An 18,300-nucleotide genomic window follows, 5' to 3' on the forward strand; every position below is an offset into this window, starting at 1 on the left:
ACATTACATGCGATGTTACGTTAGGGCGGGAGAACAGCAATATACCCGAAAAGCGTTACGGCCGCAGCAGCTGGGTTGCTCCGACGCAGCAGCGTGAATGGCTACTTTAACTGCTGAAGGAACAAGTAGATAATATATACATAATCTGAGTCCAGTCTTGTACCTAAGCAGACATGGGTTTCTCTCGCTCCCGAGACACTGGTAAGGTGGGAGTGGTCGGAGTAGGGGTGTAAGATCGCGCTCCACCACTGGTGCCACCCTAGGGTATTCTGACGTCACCTGGCCAAGTACATACAAGTAGTGAGCGCAAGGCCACTTACCGTTACACTACTGTATTGTGTACTGAGATAGTAGAGTCCGACTTCTTGGCACGTCTCACTCCCGAACGCCTCGCAGAGTATTTAAGAATCGGAACACCTGCAGCACGTTGTTGTACCCTTAAGAGGCCGAAATCTGCGACTCCTCAATTCCCGGAGGGCAGGGTCATCAAAGTACCCCCTACCCAAGACTATAAGGATGCTGTAGATACCTGGAAAGCAGGATAACAGCTCCCATACTGAGAGAGACGGTGGGAAAAACTGAAGTCGTACTCGATCGTATCCAGAATATGGGCAGAGGAACAGGTTGGCGAGCCGTTACCACTCCTCATCTCAGTATACTACACACATCGCGAGGTGCAAAACGAGGGCCGAACTGCTCAGAAGAAATGCTACCATCATCAGGGTTCGATTTTGAGGCGCATAAGGAATCCGGAGAGGAAGAAGCTCGTTGGTTGTTGTAAGGATACAGGTCTAGGGATAACTAGCCGTATGAGGACCCTTGGGGACCAAAATCTGCGGCATCCGGTCAACTCCAACGTACAAAAAGTGAATCCGAGAGCGGCACGTCCGGACGAGCCTGGGGATGGGCAGAAGAAGTGAAGGTGAATTGACAAAATTGGTAATACTTTGGACCCTGCGTATATCATATACCAATATGCGTAATTCTCAGTATGACTTCCAAATGTAGTATAGGCGGGGAATGAATGGTATTGCGGTAACACCGCATCAGGCAAGCAGTCTACCCACCCAACCTCCAGCGCAAACACTCCATTGCATTTGCCAACAACCTCGTCAAGCACTTCAAGACCGACTCTCTCATGTCTACCGTCTCGTAACCACATCTGAACCTCGCCATCATCATCATCGTCATCATGGAAGTGTTCCTCTACAACCTTCCTTCCCATCTCACCGATCGAGCCCTGAGGACCCAGCTGAATGCATACTTGGGTACGCAGGGGATAAATGATTGGTCTTGCCATAAGGTGAAGAAGAAGAACTACGGCACAATCACGTTCCTATATCGCAATCAAGGAGAGTGGTTTCTCCAAGTGTATGGCTCCAAATCGAAGCTCACCATCCTCGGCCGGTCCATCGACTGTAAACTGAGCAACCGCGGCCCACCTGACGAGTTCCTTCTCAAAAGCCTCCTGAAGTCGGCGAAAGACCGAGAGTTAACCAAGAGGTAAGTATTCTTGAGTAGTAGTAAAGCCCTCCGGCTGCCTCCCATGGACTAACAATGCCGCAGTTTGCCACCCAGCAGTCGCGCTCCGAAAATCACTTTCCAAAGCCAGACATTCTCATGCGGTTATTATGACTAGGAGGGCGGCCAGCTCATTTTCTCCCCGGAAGTTGATTGGCAAGGTTTGGGAGGCTATGCGAAGTTCGCCAAACGCGCAGTCATCATCGAGTTCCCATGTGGCCCTAGTCGGTCTGGGACCTACAGAGTGGAGATACCGTATCGAATCATTGAAGCTTTGGACATCTCAACCCGACCACCAGCACTAACCTTCACGCTCTGGGAAGCCCCGAGGTTCTATCTCGTTGAGTCCCAAGATATGATTGCAGCCTTGATTGCGCTGGCACTTACCCATCAACCGCAACCGCAACGGACGCCGAAACGAAGACTTGTGTGCCTCGCTGATCATAGTCCGGTAGCCGCTGCCATCATAGGGAAATACTCGGATTGGGTTTGGCCTATCGTCTGTCCGTCACATCCCTCGACTTCCACGAAATGGTGAGGAGATTGAAAGAGCGCGACATTCTCACCATCCACTACAGCGACATTGCAATCTCGTCACTTGGCTACCGCAGGGACCTAGTCACTGGAATGAAGTTACTGAATCAGGAGATTCGAAAATCGGCCCATATTTTACCCTTCACCTTGCTGTTTCAGATGAAGGCATTAGTGAAGAATGGGTTCTTACTTCCGTGGGTGGTGCAATCTCTTCTGGAAAGGATGACGGAACTCGCCGCCAAACATAAACAACCTCACGCAAAGGCTAGTAACAGTGATGATGAAGCAGTATGGCCGATGGCTGACTCCCCCTAGGATTTTCCCATCTCGGCCGCCGCTGTGAAGAAGCTCTTCTCGCAAATCCCATTCCCCGGCCCCGAGGTCCAAGCATCAGCTTTCGACCCCGAAGAAATCTGGACTTACCTGTTGAGGAATGAAAAAGACATTCGACTTGGGCATGGAAATATGCTACTGACCGTAAGTTTGCGAAGGCCCTGTATACTCGGGAGCTAACAAGTTGAAGGCAAAGGGTCGTCAGCGCCTTGTCGAGATTCATAGGGCGACGATTACACCGACCGGAATTGCTCTGCATGGGCCGGACCTGGAAGCAAAGAATCGAATCCTTCGCAGATTTCCAGACCACTCGGAGTACTTCATGCGTGTTCAATTCAGCGAGGAAGACGGCACTGACCTGCAATTCAACTCTAATCTGTCGAATGAAGAGGTCTACGACCGTTTCAAGACTGTGTTTCGCGAGGGTATAAGCGTTGCTGGAAGAGTGTATGGATTTCTCGGCTTCTCGCACTCATCTCTTCGAAGTCATTCTGCTTGGTTCATGGCTCCATTCTTTTATGAAGGCAAGCTCCAAACTTACTTCTCCGTCATTTCCTACCTGGGGAAGTTCGATCATATCCAGTCCCCCGCGCGTTGCGCAGCACGTATAGGACAAGCCTTCTCTGAGACACCCGTAGCGATTTCCCTCGAGGCAAATAACACACAGGTTTATCGCCTCGACGACGTGAAGTCCCCAGATGGCTCTCGTGTCTTCAGTGATGGTGTTGGGACCATTTCCACCACCTTTGTGAAGGCTATCCACGCTGTGCTACCCCGACGCAAGCTTCAGGACGGCCCGACCTGTTTTCAAATCCGTTGGGGCGGCGCGAAGGGGATGCTGGCACTCGATGCGAGACTGGGGACCGCCAGTATTTTGTGTGTGCGTCCCTCCATGCAGAAGTTTGAGAGCAACGACACTGCAAACTTGGAAATCTGCGACATGGCTAATCATCCAATTCGTATGGTGCTTAATAGACAGGTATGTCCCTCCGTCGTTTATGCTCATTGGAACAAGTATCATATGGCGCATTACCTGCCTCAACAGGAGCATGTCGTTGAGAAGACTGTTGGCTAAAAGTTTACAGATGATTAAGATCCTAGAAGACATGGGGGTATCACCAGTATGGTTCCTGGAACAGCAGGAGAAAACGTTGCTGAGTCTCCAGCTGACAACGGCACACATTGCGAACACAATTGCCTTCCTCGAGCATCATAACGTCGCCACCCGTGCCCGATTGCCGAAACTCATCCGATGGTTGGATGATATTCGGATCGATTACAGAAAGGACCCCTTTCTCTCATCTGTCGTTGAAGCAGCTGTGCTTCGAGAAATTCGCCTACTCAAACACAAAGCGAGAATACCTATCTCCCACGGCGTTACGCTGTTCGGTATCATAGATGAGACGGGATATCTAGCTGAAGGGCAGATCTATATTACCTTCGATGATGCTCACTTCATCTCGACAAACTATACGATGCTGAACAACACCAGAATGATTGTCACGCGCTCGCCCGCTCTTCACCCAGGCGATATCCAGCTAGTAACAAACGTAGTCCCTCCGCGAGAACACCCTCTCCGTCAACTGAGAAACTGCATCGTATTTTCTCAAAAGGGGTCGAGAGATCTTCCTAGTTGTTTGAGCGGTGGCGATCTCGACGGAGATGTCTACAATATCATCTGGGACCCTGCTGCCGTCAGCCAGTGCACCCATGTATGGGAGCCTGCAGATTACCCACGCGTGCCGCCAGTGGACATCGGGAGGACAGTTACGCGAGAAGACATGAGCAACTTCTTCATCCAGTTTATGGCAACGGACCAATTGGGACTCATTGCTGTCAAACACATGATACTCGCGGACCAAAGACCAAGTGGCACTCTGGATTCAGGTATGCGCGTCGATTCCTTTCTTGGTCAGCACTGACAGGATACGTGATAGATTGTCTACTGCTTGCCAATATGCACTCCACGGGTGTCGACTATTCAAAGACTGGGATCCCAGTCGACATGAATTTGCTTAAGAAGATAAGGTCTAACAAGTACAGACCGGACTTGTAAGTTTTTCGCATCGGGGTTATGATGGGTCTAACGGGTCGATAGTCTCGCCCCAGTACCGCCGGCACATATCGTAGACAGGACACAGATACAACTCGACGAACTGTTGGCGCCTTCGCCGGACGATGAGGAAGATGACGACGACGCCGATGGGCCCAACCATCTATACTATTATTCTGAAAAAATCAACGGAGTCCTGTATCGGGCCATAGATGAACGAAAGATCTGGTACGACAACATCAAGATACCTGTGGACCACTCACACGGAATTTGCGTCGACCTGCTTCACTATATCAAAAGCCAATGCGGCCCTGACATACATAATATTCATAGTCCTGCATGGATCGACGCGAAGAAGGAAGCTTGGGACATTCGTCGCGCCTACGAGGACGCGATTTGGAATGCCACCATCGAATTCTCGGATCATGCTGCTAGGCGTATCACTGAGCTCGAAGTCTTCACAGGCGCTCTATTCAACAGGAGTGGAGTGCAAACGAGGCGGCAGCGAGACCGCTCAATCAAGTTGAAAGATGAGTTCGACAGTATTGCACACTGGGCTGAGAGTATGATTCGCAAGAGAAATATCAAGAGTGCAGCCGACGAGAACTATCTGGAAGATGCAGTAGTGCAACCGGGAGCGGGGAACTGTGTGGAGGCTCTGCGTCTGAGTATCGCTTGTCTCCAAGTCGGCATAATGAAGGACGAGGACAGAGTGGGATTCGGACGCACTGATGAGGAATTCCAAAGCTTCAAGTTTGTTGCTGCGTCGTGCGCGCTACATGAATTGCAAACAAGCCCAGATAGACTAATCTATGATCGGGTATCGTTGGCGTAAGCGGTTAGCCATCGACGCGAGTCGACCTGGCTCGACGGCTCGAAAAACGATAACTCATGTTTCAAGAATGACAGGTGTTTCAAGAATGACAGGAGTATAACGTCCCATGCACACTGAAGCGAGAACAAATCTATGTGGCTGATATCAGCACGTATTTTTAGCACAACATCCTAATTTGCTGAATTGTTCGGCAACAGGCTTCCTGTGTGGCGTAGACCGAACAGGCATCCTGCGGCTATGCTGCAATAGATATGCTTTTAAGTTAGAGCTTTGGATCCACTTGAGCACCCACTTACCGGCCAGGATAACTCTCTATCTTTCGCGTTGAGTTCTACTACGGCCACAGTGATCTGCATAACGCGCATCATGGCGAATCGACTTTGCGACAAATGCATCCAGAATGCCGAGCGCGAAGATTTGTTTCCAGACAGGGTGTGGACCGCCCACGACATTGCTGCTGCGGCACAGCATTGCCCATACTGTGCTGTCCTGTGGAAATCCGTGAATACCATATTCGCAAACAACGCAACCATAGGCTCCATGGAACGGTGTGATGAGGACAAGATAAGGGTCTGGGAGCCGTTTGGAGTAGAGGGCGGCAGTTCGGCCCGGCGCTCTGTCTCATATGAATTTGTGACATGTCAAAAGATGATTGAGTTGAGCGTTTTTCGGACGCACCAACAGCACGACATACCGAGTGACCTTGACGGTATGACTAGGTTCTTGCATCGAAGGATACCTATACGCTTCGCCATCCCTTGCTCCACCGGATCTAGCGAGGCCATCAGTCAAACCAGGTTGTGGATTCTTAACTGCTTGCAAAATCATCAGCCAGCTTGCCGACCACTGTCGCACGACACTTCGTTCCCCAGACGGCTTGTAAGGGTTCGTAAATCAATGGGAGAATACATCGTAAACGTAGTGGAACCGGACACGCACATGGAGTATTTCTGCTTGTCCCATCGCTGGGGGGCGGGACCTGCACCTTGTACCACGAAAACTGAGAATATAACGGAGCGAAAAAAAAGAATACCGTGGGGTGGACTACCCAACCTCTTCCGTCAAGCCCTCGAGTTCACTCATGCACTTGGTGTGGAGTACCTTTGGATTGACTCGCTATGTATCATCCAAGACAGCGATGACGACTGGAGCAATGAATCGAAGAAGATGGCGAGCATATATGGAAATTCCACGCTGACCCTGGCCGCCAGCGTGGCAGCGAACAGTGACGGGGAATTGTACGGCACGCCAAGTCCGACGGAAACGGGTGTCTTGGTGGAAGGGCTTCAAGCGCTAGGAGTCACCGACAAGATCTTCGTCCGAGAAATGCTGGAACACAGGATGGAGTTGTTTCCTCTCCTAAAGAGAGCTTGGGCGTATCAGGAACGACTGCTTTCTCCACGATATCTGCACTTCTCACCCGTTGAGTTGATTTGGGAATGCAACTCGCAAACGGTCTGCATGTGCTCTGGCCGAGACATTGAGAGTGAGAGAGGATTGGGAGAAAAGACTCACGGTCGCTTCGCGAAGAAAAACTTTTGGCACTGTCTAGGGTGGAACGAGCGGGAAAAGTATTTCAAGATCAAGGAGGAATGGAGAAGTTTTGCATGGAATACAGTAGTGGAACAATATTCCTCTTTGAATATCACCTATCGGAGAGACAGACTCCCGGCCATTTCTGGGATGGCGAAACAGTTCCGTTACCTCGGTCAGAGAGGTGAATACCTGGCGGGCCTCTGGCGCGACACATTTCTGGAAAATATGATGTGGAGGGCGTCTGCTCGTTCAGCTAGCATGCCCAAGGCCAGTGAATGGGTTGCACCTACGTGGTCTTGGTGCTCGGTGGGCGCAGGCGTCACTTATTTTGGACAGCCTTGGGTTGCATTGGAGATCAGCGACCGGATCAGCCTCCTGGGCGCGACTTGTGAACATCTCTACGAGGACAACACTCTGAATCTGAAATCCGCTTCAATAACTCTTCATGGGCCGGCATTCAATGCTACAGTTCAGTATACCTCTAATGCTCACGGGTGTAAAACGTACGCCCTGGTTATAGAGGGAGTAAAACCAGGAAAATTCCTTGTCGACTATGATATATCAGCGCCCGGCGATGGTCACCTTCCATGTGGAAGCGAACTGCTCTGTCTTGAAGCCGGAAACGTGACCATCTATGGCGAAGATGGGTTCGGAATGCATGCGCTAGTTTTCCGGAAGCTGCCAGACGGCAGATTTGAGAGAGTGGGTTTGGTCGAGTGGGCAGAAGACATCCGTGGCGCTGCGAATCAGGCCGAAACGACTATATTGACAGTTGTATAGGTTGCATTTGTAGCAGAACAAGGAAAGGCTTCAAATATTCGGGGTAACCCCCAGCATTCATCGTTCTTCGTATTGCCTTCGACGTATGGAACTATTTGGACTAGATCATCGTGAGTTTTTGTAAACCCCGCCGTATACATTTCCATTCATCCTTTTCCTGTGTAATTGGGTAGCACGGCTTCACCACCGAACCGTTCGCCGTCTACTGTGTATATCAAGTCCAAGATGTTATGAGCAAGAAGTCCCGGAGCTGCTGATATCCCGACCTTACCAAGCTCGATGGTAGTTGTGATGTCATTTATCAAAAGACATCTTCCGTTGGTCGATTGCCGTGCCACATCACACGCCACAAGTCTATATATAGCAGGCGCTGAAACAGTAACGGCTGCTCTCTCGCTCTCCGTCTCTTTTCCCGGTTTTCGTAGCTTACACGTCCCATTCATCCGTGCCCAGCGGCGACTGCCTTTGACTATCGCAATGCTGAAAAAGCTAGTATTTATTAAGCACGGTATCACGCCTGGGGTATGCAGCAACATTATTTCCAATAAAACGACACCGTAGTTATATCCGAATCAGAATGTAACTAACTAGACCTCAGCATTGGGCCGACTTCTACTGCGCAGCCGAATGTCCACCTGAAGCCAGGCGACCGGATGGAGAACCTGATAGGCCATATGTCCTAGTACACTCGCCTTCACAACAGGCCTTGGAACCCCAAGAGCAGATTGGCGAAACGGTGAAAACTCGGTTCAATCCCGCCAACTGGGACCTGATCAGGCGCACCTTCAAAAACCTCTTTGATCGCGATCCCAGAGGCATTCACCCTGTCATCTTTCTCATACTAGATCAGCAGTCCACTGAGGATTGCAAGGTCATTGTCATGCATGAAGACGTGTGTCACTGGCAGTGGCTCACGCCAGAAGGTGACTTCATCGACAACGCTACGGAAGGAAGGGAGGACCTAGTTAAAAGGACGGTTTGGTACAAGTATCGGGTGCCCTTTGAGGAAGCATGGACTGCTCAATGCGCAATCGAGGGATTGTGCAGTCTAGAATTTGCAGAGCTCTATTTTGAGAAGACTGTTATGGGTGACGTTTGCGTGGAGGGGAAAGTTGAATGATCCAAGGGGCTGAACTAGATGAGACCACTTCTACAGTGCTCCACGACATACAATTAGTGGTTTTCCACCGCTCGACATTCTTCAGGGAGGTTCCGAAGGACACAGGATAAGACGTCTTGCCGCTTACTCTCTCTTCATACACTGCAGAATCATACCTATATCTAGGCACAGTCGATAATGCCGTCTATGAGAGATAGGGGCATGGGAGAAGCGAGCCAAACCAAAGCAGCCATCAAGTCCCACCGCTAAACAATCAAGCCCAGATTGAAGCCACTCGAGGTTCTATCAGAGAAGCTTAGATCTGATCGGACGTAAATAGTTACACAGAGGTACGTAGAGGTATGTTCCAAGGAGAAAGTAGAGAGGCGTGTATATTCTAACGCTGACGTGACTAGTTCACCTCACTCTATACCGAGACCACACAACAAGAACCATTATAAACCACGGCGATCGCATCCCCGTCGCAACCGATTGACAATCATAACTCCGAGCCTTTCGAGCCGAAATCGTTAGGCTTGCGACCTTTACACCTCATGATCTGCCTCCTCCTCTTCGTCTCCATTAGCATCTCGCTTGTTCGGAGGATATGAGCCTTGCGCCCCCCCACGGTGCGCCGGTCCATCAGCTGTGCCCCTGGTTGAAATCTATCATGTGCAAGCGACGCCGGTTGTCTGGTCCCTTTTCCGCTTCTCTGACGAAGGATGTTTTGGCCGGATCGGTTGGGTCCTTGTCTTTTGTGTCGCATATCGTGGTGTCTCTGAAGACTGGCGCCTGGGTTCTCGTGTGCGATCCCGTTAGGGAGCCCTGAAGAGCGGCGCAATACGGTGCGAGAACTCGGTTGTAATAATTGGTAAACCATTTGGAGTACCATTCGCCGTCTGCAACCGGGTCTGGTTTTGATTGATCAGAACGAAGTTCGTGGACAGTAACACAATATCAAAGAACATAAATATATATATATAACGTATTCCACCACCGAGCGGGACAACCCACCGAGGGGGACAAAATCTCTTGGCCTAGCCATCTCATCTTTTTCAACCTCAATCCTTATCATCTTCAGGTACTAAATCACTCTCAAGCTCGCTCAGCTCAGAATCAGAAGACACTTCTGTAACCTTTTGACAGGTTGTAGCATAGTGCCCAGGTTCTTTGCAAATCCTACAGCGCCGTATGCTGCTTTGAGCCCTCTTAGTATCCCTACAACTACGAGCCTTCTTCTTTGACTGAGCTGCGCTTGGTGATCCTGCAGGTACTAGAGAAGCTCCCTTACTGTACTCTAGTGTCCCACCCTTCTGAATCCTCTTCTGTTTGCGTGACTTGCGTTTGGTTATCTCCTTTAATTGCTCTTCAAGCTCATGGATACGTGCCTTTTGGAGCGTATTCTGGTGAAGCATCTGTTCAGCACCTTTAATAAGCATAGAGAAGCTCTCCTGTGCAGTAACAGGTGACCGAGTAAATGAGTCTTGTACGAGCTTTGACTGAGATCCAAATTCGTGTGAATTGCTTGGTGTTTTAGACTGCCACGGGGTCTCTGGTTGAGGAGGTGCTGGAGGGGTCTGGTGTCGTACTTCAAGACATTCCAGGACTCTTAACGGGTTAAAGGGAACAAGTCCTGTTGCCTCAAAGGCCTTTTTGCAGTTCTTTGTTGTAAACACATCAAGAAACGCATCTCTAAATGCTGGCAAGAAGCCTTCTTTGTTGATGTGGAAGACACGTCGGCATGCCAAGTCTCGAATACGCTGGGAGTACTTCTGCTTCAAAGGCGAGAAGCAGACGACGTCAAGGGGCTGGAGTATATGCGATGAATGAGCTGGCATACAGACCGTTACAATCTTGTTCTCCTCGCAGTAGTCCTTGAAATCCTGGTTGAGGTGGCTTTCATGCCCATCCAAGATGAGTAACCTGTATAACCCCACCTTTTGACCCTTCGTACACATGTCAAAGTGTTTCAACCACTCAAGACCAAGCTCATTGTTTGTCCAGCCATTCTCTGAGACTGAGAGCTTCCAATTCCCTGGTATACTTGTCTCCTCATACCACACAGAGATGTGAACGCGGCCCTTGTAGATAATAAAGGGTGGGATTGCATAGCCTGCAGCGCAGATACCCTGGATGACTGTAACCCACTCACGATCGCCTGGCTGAATGAGCTCTGATCGAGTACGCCTCTCTGAGCCAGTGACGACCTTCATTGACCCAATCACGCCCATCTGGAACCCACTCTCATCAAAGTTGTGTACGTCATCGTCCTGGATGCCGTACTTGGCCTTCACATTGGCCACGAGCCCAAACTAATCACCCACAATCTGAGGATCTTCCTGGAGACTTCTCTGATGGTCCTTTGCTCGATTGAACGCTGTTTTAAGCTCGTCCGAATGTGTTATAAACCGTTCAGCCCAGTGCTTGCCTACTGGTAATCAAGGTCAAGGATATATTGAATAATTGTATACTCCTCCGTTGAGGACAGTTTCCGGCAGTTGGGTGTGGTTTTAGGTCGAAAGCTGCGGCCTGATGCACGATAGGCAAGCGTTGAATTTGGTACGTTGTAGGCTTCTGCAGCGCGTCGGAGGCTTTTAAATTGGCCAGATTTGTAGGCTTGAAGGGCAATTTCAATTCGGCCTTCTTGTTTAGCCAAAATCACGTTGTTCTGTTGAGACATGTTGCGTTGAGAGATGAGATGGCTGGGCCAAGAAATTTTGTCCCGCTCGGTGGGTTGGCCCGCTCGGTGGTGGATTACGTTATATATATATATATATATTCAACCAGCTTGTTTCTACGTGAAAGAAGACCGTGACTATTCAAATCTATCCATGAAATCATCTAGATCAAGGTCTTCAAGGCGTATAACATCTTCTTGCAGGGCCTTTAGTCCTGAACCAAGAACGGAGTCCCCGAGACAGGAGTGCGAAGAAGACAGTCCCCTAGTAATAGGAGATCGCCCACAGCCCTACAACAGGCTACCCGGCAGGTCGTCCCACCCTCTCTTCATCTGATTTAGGTGAGGTTTTTCAAGTTGTTGTTGTTGGGCCACATGGCCGGGCCGGGCATGGGGCACACTTTCGGCTGGGGCTGGGCCCAGCTGTCGTACTTGAAGAAGGGCTGGTCGCGGCTATAGACGCCGGGGATCTTGAACGTGGGCGTGGGCTTTTGACCGTTATAGCTGCTGGTGACCTCGATGTGCGCACACGCGACGTAGAACTCGCGGTTTGTGTACGGCTGGTGCGTGGCCGCCTGCTCGATACGGATGAGGTACTGGCCGGCAGGGATCTCGGCAGGCATCTTGAAGGTGAACTGCCTCATCTTCCAGGTAATCCAGTTGCTATCGGCGGTTCCGGCGGCGCGGTGACCCCACTGGGCAACCTTGAACCAGTCGCCGGATCCGTCGTAGTCGCGGACGTCGCCGGGGGCCTTGGACATGTAGATCTGTTTAACGCGTGGATGATTAGGTTCCATATTTCGAGATTTCTACCCAGGTGGGGTTCGTGGTACATACCTGGACAGGCCCAGGGTGGTAGAGACCGTCGGTGCCGGCGTAGGTTTGGAAGCCGACAGTATCTCGTCCAGCAGTGATCTTGGCCGTCTGGGGCTCGCGCATATGGTTCGAAGCCCCCTTATTGCAACGAAGCTCATTGCTGTTAAGGAAGGCGCCGTCCTCCCATGAGGGGTTGAGGAAGTTGTCATGCTTGCGCGTATACTGCCACTCGGGCGTCACCTGGCCGTTGATGACAAAGTGTGGAAAATAGTAGTGTGCAACGGTAGCCGAAGGCAGAAGGGCCGTGAGGGCAAGGGCCGAGAGGTTCTTCATCCTGAATCCGGCTCCACGAATCTTGTGAGTGCCCGTGACTGTCGAGCGAAGGGAAGGAGAGTAATGGATTGTAGTGTTCTACGGAATATTTGTTGGTTTAGGTACCCGTAAGACTTACCGTAAGAGGCTCTTATAGTTTTGGCGAACCTGTTGAGTGAGCTTGAAGAACGACAGATTGGATAGCAAACACTATGGATTCTAATTCTCCGGAGAGGGTGTCTCTTAGCGATCATATACCTGTAACATCAGCTATTGGAGCCGTGATCTTGGTGGTGGACAACGGGAAGAAATCTCGGGTCGAAGATCTAAAGCGACACGGAGCGGAGCGGGAAAAGTTCTGGAGAAGTGGTCACGGGAATAATAAGAAAGTCTGTTAGCTAAAGTGGAGGGGTATTTTATGATCTGGAGGGCCAGAGGGTGGAGATTGGTAATCGTAAGGAGTTGGAGTTGTAAGAGTGAAGTTGTGTATGTTGGACCTGACCGCCACTCACTGTTACTGTCCAAATACCAACAAGTCCTAGAAATCTGATCACAGTCCCTGAAGTCAAATTTGGCAAACCACTGTTGCTTCAGGACGGTGACCAGGTCGTCGAGATTACCCGGAACCGAGATCTTAAGTAGATAGAGATCTGAAGGCACACTTTATAGGGATATCGCTGGTTGGGCCTGAAGTTTCCGACTACCCGTTTTCTCCAATTCAATATTCTCCGAGTCGATCTTGTGCCGCAGCGGCACCGATGCTGTGATGATAATGATCTGCCGTAACGGCGTCCCGACTCCCCATGGCCCATCGCCATCATATCCCCAACATGGGGTTTCTACTTTCCTCCAATAGTCTCGCTACATGGCCGTCTCTTGACGATATTAATCCAGGGCGACTATCTCTCGAACCAACGGAATTCCAACCAACATGACATCTCCCTCATTTGCTCCTGCCTGCTGAGCTTGTATTGGTAACAACCCCCTCTCCCAGCACCCTAGCTATTCCGTACAACCCCTCAACGAGGTACCAAGATCGGCGAGCCGAGTTCCCAACTTCCCCAGAATTTAATAGATTGGTAAATGTTCCGTGGTACAGACGGCGCGGCAAGCTTCGCCCGTACCGTAAGCGATGGAGATATATTAACCAGCCGACACTGATCGTCTGCCCGAGACGGTGGCGCGATCGAACGCGATTCGGGAATTGGGCTCCTTAAACCTCGTTCTTTTAATTGCATAATTTGCTTCCTTTGCGCCTTCGTCCCAAGAGCATCAGTACATGTACTCGATGGTGCAATTCAGCGTGCCGGGAGAGGGGGACATGACTTACCGGCGTAGTTTGCGGCGTCTTCGCACCAGCCTACGATGTGACGGGCTGAACGGATGTCGGACAGAGTCTGGTGTTTTCTGAGGTCGAAGTCTCCGACAACATCATGAACGCGGGGGTCTGTAAGGGAATCCGACTCCCGTCTTCATTGAACAAAACGTGCCAGTGCACCGTGCCGTTGGAATACTTCGTCGGTACTAGCATCGTACAGAAGCCTTTGATGAAGACATTATCGCAAAAGACGGCCAAGTTCCGTGTCCTCAGCAGCGCTGTCAGCATGCCGACCGAGCATTCAAGGCCTGGTTCCTGCCGCGGCTGGCGACGTCGTACGGGAAATCCGGAAACAACAACCGGATTCCAGAAGAGATCCTGCCAGCACTGTCCCACGGAGCGCAAGGAGCCGTCCAATTGTTTCTGGCCAAAATAAGCCTGGAACGACTTGCCATTGGTTTCGGCGCTAATCTCAAGAATTGGGGTGATAGTTGTGATAGTTGTGATTTTCTCGGTAGGCGATGACCGCAGAGCCGCCGTCATCCATCCGTACACTTCTCCGACTTCGACAATAGTCTCTACTACTCCGGCTGCTTCTAAGGCAAAGTACCCGGAGGGCTCGGCCCATGTCGTAATTGTTGTGCTGTCAAAAAGATTGACTACAAATGGCTTAGCAGACGTTCCTACCCGGCTCGCTCAGCACAACATGCCTCACCAGTTCCATAAAGTATTCCCCCAATAGGGGCCATGTGCGACTGAGATATTCCGCGCATGGCATCGCTTCCAGCCATCTGCATGTGATTCGCATCAATGCTCTCGGCGTTCGTGGGAGGTCGAGCTTCGACGAGAAGTCGTCCACAACCTGTACTCATTAGCACGATCAGGGCATGCGGTTCACAGCGTTCGTGGATGACTTGCCTTTTCGTCCAGCCCTTTTGTACCTGGTATGTCCCGTGCCTCTTGAAAACAATGGATCTTGATTCCGCCCTTGAACACGATGGTCTTGGACTCCTCATCGATGTTGTCGAGCACCTCATTGTTAACCTCCAACGCTTCAAGCAGCTTCTTGTTCGAGTCTTGGAGGGCGACACGGGTCAGATTTGACGCGATCTGGCGCCAGCTAGCGTATGCGCTCCTTCGGTGTGGCGTCCCCAGGAAGATGATGAGCTTCGTTCGTTCACGGGTTTTCTCCGATCGACGAATGGCCTGTATAACGCTAAGCAGTGTTTGACATACGCAAAGGAATCATGGAGAGAGTACGTCTTTGACAATGATGCCCCCGAGACTATGCACCACGAACGCGATCGGTTGCTGCCAGGCTGTTAGAAACTGCTCCAAGCTAACAAACTGTCGTCATCGTACATTGTTGTCGATCTCGATCTCTCTTTCCAGGCTGACTGACAGACTGATCACGAAGAGTGCTGCTTGGTGTGTCTTAGTTGTCGCTTCAAATGCTGAGGTTTTTACAACAGCCGTGACTGCATATGACTGCATCGCGAAGAGCTTTTCGGATGATAAAACGCTCGGTTCCCATTGATGGTGCAGTCGAGAAAGGCCTGACACCCTCTCATCCTGGGGGCGATCTTGGGCTGCGGAAAATCAACCATATTTTTGCGACGACGCCCAATATCTCCGTGGTTCAAGACTTGAGCATATCTTTCCTCACGAAAAAACAGCCGCTGTGGCTGGTTCTTCAGGATCGCGAAAAAGATCCACCGTCAAGTTGCTCATGCGCTTCTACGAGCCAGGTCAGAGCCAGAATCTCCTTGACGCGCTGAAATTGAAAAGCTCAACTTGAAATGGCTACGTCGGCAAATTCGATGGTCAACTAGAAAAAACTTCTTGTTTGATACGACGATCCAGGAGAATATCGAATATGACCTCGCTGGAACCGCGCTGAAAACTGAGTCTTCCCAGGAGAAGTGAGAAAGAGTTCAACAGGTGCTGTTGTTGCCTTCCTCGACGAGACTTTTTAGCGAAACCTTCGATGATCACCCGTTTGAGGAAGCGGGGAAGCATCATGGCAGTATGGGTGTTTACTGTAATCGAGCCCGACTCGCGAGGTGAGTCGTGGTCAGATGCTGCTATAACCGACAATGCGTTGTAAACCACAGTGGGGATCTGTATACTGACTGAGTTGATGCTCAACTTGAACGATTGGGGAAAGGAAGACGAGTGATGCAAAACATGCGACGGAAAAAAATACTCTGAGGGACTGGAATTAACTTGGTTTGAGATAAACCGCTTGAATCCCGTACTCTCCCCTGGGACCCAGCTCAAAGGCAGCGCTGCTAACAGTAGGTGCCACACTATGGTCGACTATATCTACCAGTAGGGTATGCCAGCAGTTAGTTACTACCCGGGTGAAGGGATCTTGGCAGTAGTTAACAGTACGCCGTGTGGCAGCCGAGACTGTCAACTTTTGCGTCGTCAAAAGCGAACTGCCTCAAAACAGGCGACAACTTCCAGCGTGCAAAGAGCAGCGGATTCTCCACCAAGATCCGGCGCAGCATTTCCCCCCTCTCCTCTGTATCAGGCCATTCGCCCTGCCACACGCGTACATAAGGCACCATAATTTCCAAGGCCTCCCTAACCCACCTCCCTGCTCTTTCCTCGCCAATCCTCCCCTTTTGCACCATCCGCCTCTCCAGCTCCCCCAAGAAATGCTCCCTCTCTTGCATGTTCTTTACCCACGCAGCCTGCATGACCGCTAGTAGGATATGTGACCAGATTGAACAGTCCAACTCATCCATCTTGATTGCTCCAGCTCCTAGTCCAGCTGTCTCCTCCATCGCAACAGCGGCTAGGAACTCGACCTCCTCCTCACTCCCAATCTCTTCCTGCCACCCCCTCTGCAACGCTTGAAATGCAGTCCCTCCATCCGGTATCCCACACCAGAAAAACACCGGCTTGCTAGGTTCTGGTTCGACAACCTTACCCGAAGACACCTGTGCGAGGTACTGTGCTTCCAAACTGTGTATATCATACAATCCCGACGCGACATTGAGCCCAAAGTGATGGGGCCCCCATGCTTCGCGGTTGTCCTTGCGAGGTGATAGGTCAGATGTAGGGCTTGGAGATGAAGGGATCTTCTTCTCCTCTCCCTCAAGCTGGGTGTTGGTGTTCGTGGGCAATGCTTCTTGTTTCGATTCTGCGATGGGAGGTTCGTAATACTCGTCTAGCCAGAAGCGCGCATGTGATTCTGAAAAGGGTGGTGTGCTAGGGTAGGCCGCGTGTAGGCGTGTCAAGACTGCGTCAAGCGTGCGGAGGGCTATTTTAGTAATCGTGTCAAATGGAAGGAGCGGTTGCCTGTGGCGGGTCCGCCCGACCGTATAAGCCCAGCGGGGGAGCTTTAGGACGTGTTCGGATACCGGATTATCGCGCGGCAGGCACAGCGGGGAGGACGAGTCCGGGAGGTCCTGGAGGTCGGGCATGCGGTAGAAGCGTGCTGTGGTGGGTTGGGTAAGGAATGTGGTGGAGTAGTAGGAGCGCCAGGCTGTGGGGTGCAGGAGGGCATGGTGCGCAGTGTAGAAGGCGTCGAAGTCTGAGAAGGTGAGGGGGTCGTCCCCATTTAGTTGGGAGGTCCAGCGGTAGTAGGCTGCTGCGATCTGGGTGAGATAAAATATATCCAAGGTACTGTTTTATTTTAGTCACACACATGCAGTGCTAGGTACGTCGGTATTAGGGATTCTCATATGAGGATGTAGCTTAATTACCGATTGAAGCGGAGCTCGCCCTCACCAAAAGACCAGCCATGCGCGTGCAGCTTCTCCACAACATCGAATACGCCCTGGCCGTCCCACAGCCCCTCATCGATATAAATGTATGCGATCCGCAAGACATCATCGTGACATGTCACTGGCACGATTCCGCCTTCCACATTAGCCAGAAATTCCCCAGCTTCATCGTCCATTGTAGTGCCCATCGCACGCAGAATGCAGTTGCTGGAGTTGATGTTTTGAAATTTGCCTCCAGGGCTGGGAATGTAACAATACTGAGTGATAGGCAAAGTCGGCGATCGCGCGGTCTATATACAAGATGCCGAAGCGTGCTAGGCCTAATCGCGCTAAAGCGCACGTAATCGGGGGAACATCTTCTGAACCTTGGAACCGTGAGTACCCTCACAACTAGTTTATGCAATCTCGATATCTTAGTCAGATAGAATTATTAACCAGCTCTTGGAAATTGTCTCTCGAGCGGGCCGACGACCACATAAATGGATCATCTCATCATGTAAAGCAACCTGCATTCTATGCAGAACGCCTGCGTAGTTACGGGTATGGAACTATCGTGCCTGGACCAGGAATGACCCGCAGGCCGTGTGCCATTCGTGTTCGTTCAGATTTCCAGGCATAAGACTTAAATTCGGTAAGGATTCCAACTGCGTACAAAGAACTCGGCTACCGTAGTAAGTCTACCTTTCGATCCCCACGTACCCTAACCTAGGGTTAGGGTTAGGGTTAGGGTTAGGGTTAGGGTTAGGGTT

At 50.9% G+C, this 18,300-nt stretch overlaps 5 protein-coding genes across 5 annotated transcripts; 2 read left to right on the forward strand and 3 right to left on the reverse strand.

Annotated features, from left to right (window-relative positions):
- Positions 1-1,192: 1,192 nt before the first annotated feature.
- On the forward strand, positions 1,193-5,276 carry EI97DRAFT_453794 (RdRP-domain-containing protein; the record flags this gene model as incomplete). The annotated part of the gene is made up of 10 exons (XM_033800480.1): positions 1,193-1,503; positions 1,567-1,625; positions 1,671-1,950; positions 1,992-2,343; positions 2,401-2,532; positions 2,579-2,835; positions 2,875-3,367; positions 3,474-4,275; positions 4,326-4,440; positions 4,487-5,276. The coding sequence occupies 10 exons, from the start codon at positions 1,193-1,195 to the stop codon at positions 5,274-5,276; spliced, it is 3,591 nt and encodes a 1,196-aa protein (XP_033648798.1).
- Positions 5,277-6,443: 1,167 nt separating this feature from the next.
- On the forward strand, positions 6,444-8,712 carry EI97DRAFT_462995 (uncharacterized protein; the record flags this gene model as incomplete). The annotated part of the gene is made up of 2 exons (XM_033801327.1): positions 6,444-7,586; positions 8,191-8,712. The coding sequence occupies 2 exons, from the start codon at positions 6,444-6,446 to the stop codon at positions 8,710-8,712; spliced, it is 1,665 nt and encodes a 554-aa protein (XP_033648799.1).
- Positions 8,713-11,690: 2,978 nt separating this feature from the next.
- Positions 11,691-12,517, reverse strand: EI97DRAFT_489382 (uncharacterized protein; the record flags this gene model as incomplete). The annotated part of the gene is made up of 2 exons (XM_033802218.1): positions 11,691-12,135; positions 12,206-12,517. 2 exons carry the CDS (start codon positions 12,515-12,517, stop codon positions 11,707-11,709), a joined length of 741 nt encoding a protein of 246 aa, XP_033648800.1. The 3' UTR covers positions 11,691-11,706.
- A 1,339-nt stretch (positions 12,518-13,856) lies between these two features.
- Positions 13,857-14,611, reverse strand: EI97DRAFT_446764 (uncharacterized protein; the record flags this gene model as incomplete). The annotated part of the gene is made up of 2 exons (XM_033800053.1): positions 13,857-14,473; positions 14,530-14,611. The coding sequence occupies 2 exons, from the start codon at positions 14,609-14,611 to the stop codon at positions 13,857-13,859; spliced, it is 699 nt and encodes a 232-aa protein (XP_033648801.1).
- A 1,587-nt stretch (positions 14,612-16,198) lies between these two features.
- Positions 16,199-17,727, reverse strand: EI97DRAFT_462998 (uncharacterized protein; the record flags this gene model as incomplete). Its single annotated transcript, XM_033801328.1, has 2 exons — positions 16,199-17,450; positions 17,531-17,727. The coding sequence occupies 2 exons, from the start codon at positions 17,725-17,727 to the stop codon at positions 16,199-16,201; spliced, it is 1,449 nt and encodes a 482-aa protein (XP_033648802.1).
- Between the last annotated feature and the right edge of the window lie 573 nt (positions 17,728-18,300).

The sequence above is a fragment of the Westerdykella ornata genome (assembly GCF_010094085.1).
Source record: "Westerdykella ornata strain CBS 379.55 unplaced genomic scaffold EI97scaffold_73, whole genome shotgun sequence".
NCBI lineage: Eukaryota > Fungi > Ascomycota > Dothideomycetes > Pleosporales > Sporormiaceae > Westerdykella > Westerdykella ornata.